At 42.0% G+C, this 10,619-nt stretch overlaps 1 protein-coding gene across 1 annotated transcript in view; it reads left to right on the top strand.

Moving 5' to 3' along the window:
* Window positions 1–10,619, top strand: part of galnt18a (UDP-N-acetyl-alpha-D-galactosamine:polypeptide N-acetylgalactosaminyltransferase 18a) — a 175,442-nt gene that overhangs the window by 133,650 nt on the left and 31,173 nt on the right. The window contains exon 9 of the mRNA XM_005748283.2: window positions 7,422–7,517. Within this exon, the coding sequence (XP_005748340.1) occupies window positions 7,422–7,517 (96 nt within the window). The remainder of the gene's footprint in view (window positions 1–7,421; window positions 7,518–10,619) is intronic.

Genomic DNA, 10,619 nt, shown 5'->3' with positions numbered 1-10,619 from the left:
AAAACTTTTGCCATATTGTAACTTAAGTGTACCGAGGCATGGACTTCACTAGACCCCTGAAGGTGTGCTGTGGTATCTGGCACCAAGATGTTAGCAGCAGATCCTTTAAGTCCTCTGTGGATCGGACTTGTTTGGACTGAGATCTGGTGAAACACCTCAAACCCGTTTTTGTGCTCCTCAAACCGTTCCTGAACCATCTTTGCTTCGTGGCAGATGGCATCCTGACTGGTGCCAACAAACTGTGATGCTCTGTGTATTCTGACACCTTTACATTTTTCAGCAGTTTCAGTTTTAGTAGCTTGTCTGCTGGGTCAAACCACAGGGGACAGCTGTCACTCCCACATGCATGAAAGAGTCTTTGCCACCCATGACCCTGTCGCTGGTTCACCCCTGTTCCTTCCTTGGACCGCTTTTCATGACCCCTGCAGACGGGAACGCCCCACAAATGTGCAGTTTTAGAGATTTGTCCCTTTTTCAGACCTCCTCAGATCCTCATGTTCGCCCATTTTTCCTCCATAAAAACAACTTTGAGGACAGAATGTTCACTTGCTCCCTAATATACATATCCCACCCACTAACAGGTCCTGTGCTGAAGAGATAATCAGTGGTATTCACTTCACCTGTCAGTGGCCACAGTGTTACACCTGGTTGGTGTCGTGTAGAACAAAGAGCAAGACAGCCGATTTAGGAACAGATTCTCAGACATGAGATGGAAACATGACACTTGTAAGGGTTCAAAAAAAAGATACAGCTAGATGATGAACCTGGTAACAAAATGTGGGTACAAAGTAACCCGCATAACCTCCAGGTTATTTTGACCGTATCCCACCAGGTGATGTGATTATTTAAGCTTTGCCCAAAATTCACTTTCTTGAGTTTTTCTGAATGATAGGAAATCAGATACATGTCCACAGTATCAGTGCATGCTTCTGTTACTCTGAAATAAAAATAATAACTCGTAAACTGAAATGAGGTTTGGTCTTCAGATTGTGGGCCCTATTTGAGGAAGCAGGTAAAACAATCTTTGAGTTTAAAATCAACTCAGAGCCGCCAGAACAGCTGATCAGAGCTGCTCCAATCAGCTCTGGGAATGTTCACCCTGAATATGAACACGTGTCAGTGCTGACTGTTTATATTAAAAAACAGGAAGTTTAAAAAGGTTCATTTCGATTAGCTCCGTTGTCATGACAGACAGAATAAAACTTTGATACTAAATATATAATTTGTTAGAACATTTGCTGTCATCATTTATCCAAATGTAATTTTGATTAAATGAAGCTGGAATCGTATTTTTCTTCTTGATTTTTAATCTAATTACTCAGCTGTGACCCGACAGGAGAGACGGTCTGTGACGTTATTATCCTCAAGACAGTGTTTAATGAATAAAAACTGTTTTTTCTATAGTTAATGATCATTTCTATGTTTCAATAATTTTTTTGTGAAAGCTTAATCTACTGATGAAATGTAACAACCTCACTTTTTTTGCTATTACTGGATAAAACCTCTGATCTAATGTTCTCCAGTTCAGTCATGGTTTCAGATTCCTGAAAAAAAACAAAGCAGGGCAACTTTCCAGGTTTTTTTCATCTAAAGTTTTATCATTAAAAAGAAGCACATTATAAGAACTGCTTCACTTTTTATATATATTGCATAAATTAGTATAGCTTAGAGCAAAGGAGCCTTTTTAAACAAAGGAACAAATCACGTCAGGGAAATGAAGCCATTATGATTCGGACGGGATGAGCTGGGAAACGACCGGAGCTGAACCGGATCTGGTCTGAATCCGTGATCCGTATTCATTTTGGATCCCTCCTGCTGGGCCAGTGGACTCGGGTTTGCAGAGTGCATGACTGAACTTCAATCTGTGAACAAATATTACTACACTGTTCAGGACAGACTATGTTTAGCCGCATGCAAAAAGTCACTTTAAATATATTTAGTTCAGTTTCATCGATCAGTTTCATTGATGATGCTGGTGTGAAACTGATTTGGTTCCAGGTTTGTGGAAGAGCCTGGACGTGATTTTCAGGCCAGGAAATTTCAAGTGGATATCCATTTGCACCTATGAAGTGTAGTACATGAATACTGTAATTGCTGTATAAACAAATAGCTGATTTGGAGGGGGTCAGGTGGGAGGCACTCCCTGATTTTCTGTGGAATCACCCAAAAAGGAAACCACCAGGTTGAAGCCTCTTATTTTCAGGCATATGGGACATGCTTGTTCTCATCTCGTGGGAGAGCTACAGGTGTAAGTTCTCGCTTTTATTTTATTTTTCAAATAACTTTGATTGTCTGCAAGCTGGATGCAAACAATTTTTGTTTTCCCACCTGTAGTTAAATAAAACCTTTCAGTTTTATTCCGTCTCTGTGGAACATCAATTCTGTCGCTGAATAGAAGAAAAGAGTTATGTGTTGATAGATGTGTGGGTGGTGGGGTGGGGTGGAGGGGCGGCTGGGTGGGGGGCAGACATTAGCGGCAGCAATTGAATCTCCAGTTCTGAAAGCAGCCTCCGCATCACCTCTTGTGCTGTTGTTCGATAAACACTTCAATCACAATGTGGGCCGGATGGAGTTATTTGTTGACACTACTGAGCACGTGCGGGGCTTGGCTTCGAGCGTGTCAGAGGAAAGCGTTGCCACGGTGACATGTGAGAGATGTAGATAGGAAGGTTTCATATTTGCCAAAAAAACAATATCTTGCGGGAGATAGCAGTCGGAGAGAGCGCGACATGCGTTCTGATGTGACAACCATCTGTTTACACACTCATCTCTTATTTAGCATGAAGTCAAAGCTACAAGAACACACAGCTCACACAAGGCAAGCACTGAACACAGCACAGACAGTGCTTTGTCAAGAAGCCGTGCTTAAAGAAGGGAAACGGGGAGAAATTCAATTGGAAATGAATCTGGAAGAAGTCAGGCGAGAGCCACAACAGAGGAGTTACAGCCGTCTGTTAAACACGGTGGAGCATCTGTTATGGTTTGGGCTGCGTTTCAGCCCGTGGTGTCGCACGTCTTTGTTAAAATCAATGGAATTATGAAGAAAAATGCATGACAGCGATCCCAAACACACTGCAGGTGCAGTATAGCACCTGCAGTGCTCTATACACAGATATACACAGTATAGAGTGGAACAGCATCAGCCGTGGATCGGACCGCGACGTTATTGAAGCAGTGTGGGAACATCTTGCAGGAGAAATGTTAGCCAACATCCAAAGAAGGGCTTTGAATGTTCTTCAAGAAGCCTGGAGAACTTTTCCTGAAGACCACTCAGAGAAATGAAGGAAAGGCCACCTCAGACTGTGCTGAAGAAAAAAGGTGATCGCACCAAAGCTTGACTTTTATGCTCTTTGTTGCCTTAGTTACTTAATTTCCATTCATGTTGACATGTTTTACTAAATCGCTGCTTCTATTTCCCACTCATGAAATATAAAGAATGGTTTTCTCTGACTTCTACACTGTATTATATGTTAGAGACCTTTAACCTCTGAAAATAAGGTAAACTAAACTAAAATTTTAGATGTTATGGAGTGCAAAGGGGCATAGCATGGGAATACAAGTGCATCAAAAATTGCCTTCATGAGTGAAATGGCCCCTGATGTGATGCCTCCTGGACTCGAGAGCACGGCCTGATTGATGGAAGAGTTATCAGCTGGTGGAGTCCAGACTGATGTATCTCAACAACTATTAAATCCTCCTGCTTCCTTACCTCCACTGAGCAAAACACTGAATCATCCGGTGTCATCGCGGCCACCGGCTGTGTAATCGAGCCTGACCTCTGACCCTCTATGAAATGGGACAAAAGTAAAAACGAAATTCCCTCAGGGGATCGATAAAAAATCAAATTATTGCAGCGCTGTGATACGTCCGAAAGCAGCGTGAGATATTAGGAAACAGAAAGCTTCACTCAGCCTCCAATAATGGATCAAAAACACACTGAAACCTCCACAGGACTGTCTCTGACGTGATGCAGAGGAGCGCAGAGAGGCGATGGGTTGCATTAAGTAAACCAAGGCAGAGATGCGATCCGTGATCCCGATGAACGGCGGGTTCTGTAGGTTGGCTGAGGCAGCTGTGCTGCAAGTGGAGAAAATAAACTGTCGGAAATGAAAGTTTTGCCTGTCTGTCATTCATCATAAACTCCGAATGCTTCAGCTTTGAGACTCGGTTTGGTGTGAATGTGGACCCATCGAGCCGTTTCATTCAACTTTCAAAAGTAATGTTTGTATTTTGCCAACGTTAATGATGAATAAACCTGGAGCCGACCGAACTCAGACCAGAGCTTGAATACATACAGAGACATTTCTATTCAAATCCGCTCTTTTTAGAGGTCGTTTTTTACCGAAGCTCATCAGTTCAGTGTCAGCTATTAACAGCCAGGTTTCCTCAATGTGTGCATTCGTATCACATCAGTCCTCATGACACTGCGGTTATCGCTGTTATCAGAGCTCTGCTGGTGAATATTTTACTTCAGATAATAAACAGTTTGTTGTGTGGAATGTGCAGGAATGGAAAATTTAGATAAACGTCACCCAAACTGAAGAGGTTATCAAAAAAAAGGGAAAAAACATCTCAGAAAACATGGAGAACTCAGAGACCTGAGTTATTAGCTTATGTTTTAAGAAACATTAACTATACTCATCATTTTTGGTAAAAAAAATTAAGAAACTTAACTTCATTGACCACTTTTTCTATAATTTCATCAATTTTAGCCTAAATTAAGGAAAAACTATAGACTGTATAAAAAGACTACGAATATTTTCATGGTTTTTCAATTTTCAATTTTTTCAGTTCTATTGATTTTTATTTACATAGCGCCAAATCACAACAACAGTCGCCTAAAGGTGCTTTATATTGTAAGGTAGACCCTACAATAATGCATACAGAGAAAAACCCAACAATCATATGACCCCCTATGAGCAGCACTTTGGCGACAGTGGGAAGGAAAAACTCCCTTTTAACAGGAAGAAACCTCCGGCAGAACCAGGCTCAGGGAGGGGCGGGGCCATCTGCTGTGATTGGTTGGGGTGAGAGAAGGATAAAGACATGCTGTGGAAGAGAGAGAGGAAAATAATGCATGTGTGAGCGCATCAGTCATCGCACAAAGATTCATGACACTTCATGAATCATGAAGCAGCTTAACAGATTGTTATTATCCGTAAAGTGTTCAAGCGAACATGGTCAAAGTACAAAAATCTCTGCTGTATATTACCAAGGCTGGATTTTTTTATACAAATTAAACAGTTTGATTTCACGCTATGATATCGATACTGTAGTTTCAGGCATCTGGCTAATAGTTAATATTAGTTAATACTGATTACCAGAGTGAAATGAATACGCTGACTGGGATTCAAACTGTTAACCCTTCACTGCTAGCTCCTCTGCTGGCATCAGATTTGACTAAGTCATCAAAGTTTACTAACCTCAGCTCTATACTTAAGTTTCCCTTTGAGAGAATAACATAAAGAAGTGATGGCATGAAATGGAAATGCAGCAGAAACTAACACGATTGACTGATCAACAATTACAGACGGTCCAGATTATTATTCTGCATTTTGACTTATAGTTCCCTTCTAGATTTAATGACCACACCAAAGACTTTTAAGCAGCAAGCCACTGTATTTATAAAATGCTAGGGCTCATGTGTGCACACAGCCGCTGTTTTTCTGTGCACATGCTGCAGATGTATCGGAGGACTCGGGGGTTGAGTGTCTTGCCCAAGGTATATCTAACGTAACAGTATCCTACAGACACCAGGGTAAATTATTCACTTTAGGCCAAAACCCTTCCATGGGTAGCGTGGACTCGGATATTGGCTACAACATGGGCTCGATGCACAGCGATATTGGCCCTCTGGAGGATCCTCCCTCTCTGAGGGTTAGGGATTAATAGCACTGTACTCAGTGCGATAATTGCTAAGATCAGAAAACAAGCCATGAAGCAGAATAGACGGAGCAAGGACAACCTGAAGTTCTTTTTAGTTTTTCTTTTGCCTACTTTGAACAATTAGTTCATAATCTTTTGTGGAACGTGGCCAAACTGAGGAAATAACCTGTGACCCAAAAAGCAAAGATGCTCTTTCTTTTTGAAATATGACTCTGCCGCTGCCAAAAAAGGTGAATGTTAGTGTAAAGTGTTTGCATAACTCTCCTGGCGAGCAGTAATTAGCCCGCTGTGGTTCCATTTGTCTTCACTTTAGCCACGCAGCTAAAGCTGTGTAGTGCACCACTCTGTCATAATGGAGTAATTAATAATGTAGAGAGACAGCCAGATAGAGAGGGAGAAGGAGACTGCTTCACTCGTCTTCCATTTATGAGAGGAATACAAAGACGCATCCATAAGGAAAACCAGACACACGTCGTTTAAACAGAGCGTCTTCTTTCTTTAACTTCTTCATTTTCTTGGTTGTGGTGAAAGGACCGCATCATCGCTGTCTTAGCTGGTTTCTTTATTATACTCCCAAAACACTTTCAAGTGACAGTAAAATAATGAATTTGGGTTTAAAGCGCACTCTCTCGGATGTAATTTGAGGGGATTAACGGCCCATTAAAAAGGAAGGGTTAAGGAATTACAGCTCTTTAATAAGTTGTCCCTCCAAAATATCAAAGGATCAAAAACAGTGGACTCAAAGGCAGTTTCATCGGCACAGACGGGGCATTTCTCTTAAATTAGAGGGAAAAAGCATAAAATAACGTAGAAAAATGTACTCTTAAAAGCACAACGTTTGACTTTTGTAAAGAGATTTCTTTTACAAAAACAGTTAATTTTTTGTTCTTAATTTCAGACCTTAGATGTCCTGGTCGTCTGCGTCCTGTGTTTGTTTAGACTTGTGGAATATTGAGATTCTGATCTTCAGTTTAGGAGATCCTCTGATTTTATTGCATGTCTAGTTCTTAGTTCTTCTTTAGTTTTGTTTCTTTGGTGTCCAGTCTCCAGTCTTTCCTCGGTGTGTCCTCCTCTCTTGGCCCTGTCCTGTGTGGTTCTTGTGTTCTAGTTTGGCTGTTGCTTGCTTTGTTTTGTCTCCCCGCTGTGTCGTGTGTTTCCATGCCTGTTATTCCCCGTGCGAGTGTCAAGCTCACGTGTCTTTGCCTGAGTCTCAGTGTTCTTATCGCTTCCTGTTTTATTTTGACAGTCCCTCATCTCATGTGCGTTATGTTTAGTTTTGCTTCCCTGTTTCGTTAGTTGGATTTGTTCCGGCTGTTTTCCACCTGTCGCCCATCGTCTTATGTATTTAGGTCCTTAGTTTTCCTCTGTTCCCCTTCGCGTTGTCATTCCCTCCTCCTGTGTCCTGTTTGCTCTGTTATGAAATCGGTTTAGACGGCAGTCTTGTCATTTTGTATTCCTGAGCTTCACTGCCTATAATGTTAGTTTTAGGTAGAGAAGCATCCCGTCTTCATTTTGACCTTCACTCTGTTTTTCAGTTGAAGAACAGCTTGAGAGACGACCTGTGTCTGGACCAAGGACCTGACACTGACAACGTCCCCATCATGTACCTGTGCCATGGTATGACGCCTCAGGTGAGTAAGTCGGCTCAGGTTGTCATTCTGCTCTCGTCCGCTCTGTCCTATCGCTTCGAATCCACGAGACACCGATAAATACTGATCGCACAGAGAAATCCCCCAAGGCAGGCTGTCAGTAGCAGATAATTAGAGTCCTCTGCAGTCTTTGTTAGTTTAAATGGGGGATTTGGAGAGAGTAGCCCTTGCATAAAGTTGCATTATGCAGCAGGGATGAGTGAGTGTTATCTTTTCCCACATCATAACAGAAAGAAGGCACAGTTAGCACGTTGTCCGATTCTAAACAGAAACATTTTGTCATTATGCACAGCTTTTTAAAGCATGGTTTGATGTTTTGCTGTTGCTGATTGCTTTGTTTCTTTGGGGACAGAAAAAACCCTGAAAGCAGCAGACAGACGTGTTATCGCTGTGTAAAGTTTCTCTGGCGCTTCGATTGAGTTCAGCTGTGAGTTGCCTATTGTTGGGTCCATGCAGCCTGTGTGTGTGTTGCTGTCACTTAACGCTGAAAACAATGCTAATGAGAGCGGAGGTGCGTACCAGAAAACTAAAACAAAAGCTTTAAGGGGGTCAGTTTGTTTTGTGGATTCAGTGCTGCAAGCAGCTGCTTTCAGATAACGAGTAAACTGATGCGTTGTTGGACTCGGTCGGGTAGCTGTGTATGATTCACAATGCAGTATAATTTAGTAACACCTGTGGTAAAGGGCGTAACCCTTTAAAGCCGGTCGGAGCGGGCACGCTCTGTTTTGCGTAACTATTTTTAAATCCCGGTAGCACTGCAACCGCGTAAGGTAGCGCAATAATGTTTTTGCATATGAAACATTTAAACCACACGTGGTTTAAATGTTCTCGTATTTTCTTGCTTGAGAAAGGATCTCCCAGAAATGCATATGCAAGAGGCTGCTGCAAAAATCTCAGCTGTCGCTTCTCACATGCAGTCTTCTCACTGCGCTCTCTTTGTAAATAACAACAGTTTGTTTTGTTTGTTTTATGCCAAAACCCAGTCTGCACTAGCACAGCACGTTAATGCTTGAATCTGTTTCTTAGGACAGTCTAAAGTTCACAAGTACATAAACTCTGGGCATGTATAATATGAGCATTCACCACTGGAATTATATATATGACAGGTAATAAGAAAAATCATAACAGGTCCCCTTTAAACACTCTAGTCAGAAGGAAGTCCAGCTGAGTCCATCAAGCTAAGAACTTAAAACGGAGGTGACTGCGTAGTCACAACATCAGTTATTTTGAGCTATGGACGCCTGCCGTCACATCACGAGTTAGACGTCTAATTACATCATAGATTTAAAATGAAATGCAAGGAGACCCACCACCCAATAATAAGGTTCACGTTCCTCGTGCTGTTTTAGTTGCGACGGGAAACTTTTTAGCTTCTGCAGCTGAAAAGTTCTGCTCGAGTCACCGAGGCCAATCAACAACTCTATCAGCTCGCTGCAGATTTAAGGTCATTGAATTCTGAGGGGCAGTAAAGGCTACGCTCATTGCCTTCTTAATGCAGACCGGAGAAAACAATTTAAAAACTGAGCGAGCGGGACTGTGCATTGCCGCTCTTCTCTGCTTTGAACAGCTCTGCAGCCTCACAAAATTAAAAATTCATATTAAATTGTCAGTATTGTGTAAAGAGGCTCACATAATCAGAAGTAGACGCCTACGTAGTGCGCTGCATCGAGGGAAGCTTTCTGACACTCCAAACCTCGCCTCCATTGTCACTAAAGTTAATAGCTTTGACCGGCGCCTTGATGTCGGAAACATCCAACTTTCTTTCTGGGTCACACTCGGTAATACAGCATCAGCTGCTGAAACAGCTGTGTTTGCATTTCCTCCCTCACCCTCCGTCTTTTTGCCTTCCATATATTCTCTCCGTTGGGGGAAAGCATAATCAGCAGGTGCTGATAAAGAAATTGAGTGGTGCCTTTTTTTATCTCTTACTGGCTTTTTTTAAATCTATTTTTTAAATGCAAGAAAATGAGACGGGCAAAGCCACCGTGAAGGTTTTTGAGCGTCTTCTCATCACAATAAAAAGCTTCATTCTAAGTGTGCTGGTTTTGCTAAAATTAGGTTTGGCAGGTTGATGCTTTATGAAAAGTTGTAACATTTGCAGCATGAGTTTGGCTCAGGCTAATCACAGATAGGACAGGTAAATGTATTCAGCCTCTGGCAAAGCAGAGTGCCCTCAGTCCCAGTCAGCAGTGCCTAAAGTGGAGGCCTGTGAGCCAAACCTGGTCCCTCCTCTGGGATGCAGCATGATGCTGTATTATTCATGCACCTTATATGATGTTAACGCGGCTCTTCTAACAAAACTCACTTTTCCCGGTTAGCCTTAGTGAACAGATATTTAGGTGTTAAAATACACAGTGATTTAAAATAAAATTCTTTCAAGAAATTTCAGCTTCCTCAAAAGAAAAATGACTTGAAGCAAGCCATAATTTACCTACTGCTCTGTGCAGTGTCTTCAGATAACAGGGATATTTAGGGGCTGTGCTGGGATAAGTGAAGATAGGAGCAGAATATCGTTACACAGTACAGAATCAGCAAAGGGGAACTAATCACTTTATAGACCCCGGATATTTAGGCTTTCAGAATCAGAGGTGCGAGTGCGTACTGCACAGAAAATGAAATGGAAGTTATTATCTATCCTGTACCTGCTGTGCTAATCATCATGGGATTAGAGAATGTTAGTATATAATGGATAAATCCATAATCTCTTCTGTTAATGGATATTTTTATACACATTCATGCATGAGCTGCCACTCCTCGAATTAAGCTAATGAAATTTTAGGCCTCTGTGAGTAACTCTGCTCATACAGACGCTTGGTAAAACTGCGCCGGCACCGTCCTCACTCGGGCTCGCTGGTTGGAGCCAAAAAGATGCCACGTTTATTAGACATCAGCGAGACGCAGCCCGAGGAGGCAGAGCAGAAGGCAGCAGGAAGTGTTTCATAGCAAACATCAAAGTCTTCAGTATTCCTCTGGTCTTCTGTCATGCCTTCGATACTTTTCCTTCTTTATTCTTTATTCATGCAGAATATCTTTTGTAATGTTACTCCCTGCAGTGCTTTTTATTCCCAGTTCAGATCCTTTTAC

Source organism: Pundamilia nyererei, unplaced genomic scaffold (genome assembly GCF_000239375.1).
Source record: "Pundamilia nyererei isolate P.nyererei 1_Seehausen unplaced genomic scaffold, PunNye1.0 scaffold00218, whole genome shotgun sequence".
Lineage (NCBI taxonomy): Eukaryota > Metazoa > Chordata > Actinopteri > Cichliformes > Cichlidae > Pundamilia > Pundamilia nyererei.
This window is presented reverse-complemented; position numbering and strand designations above follow the sequence as displayed.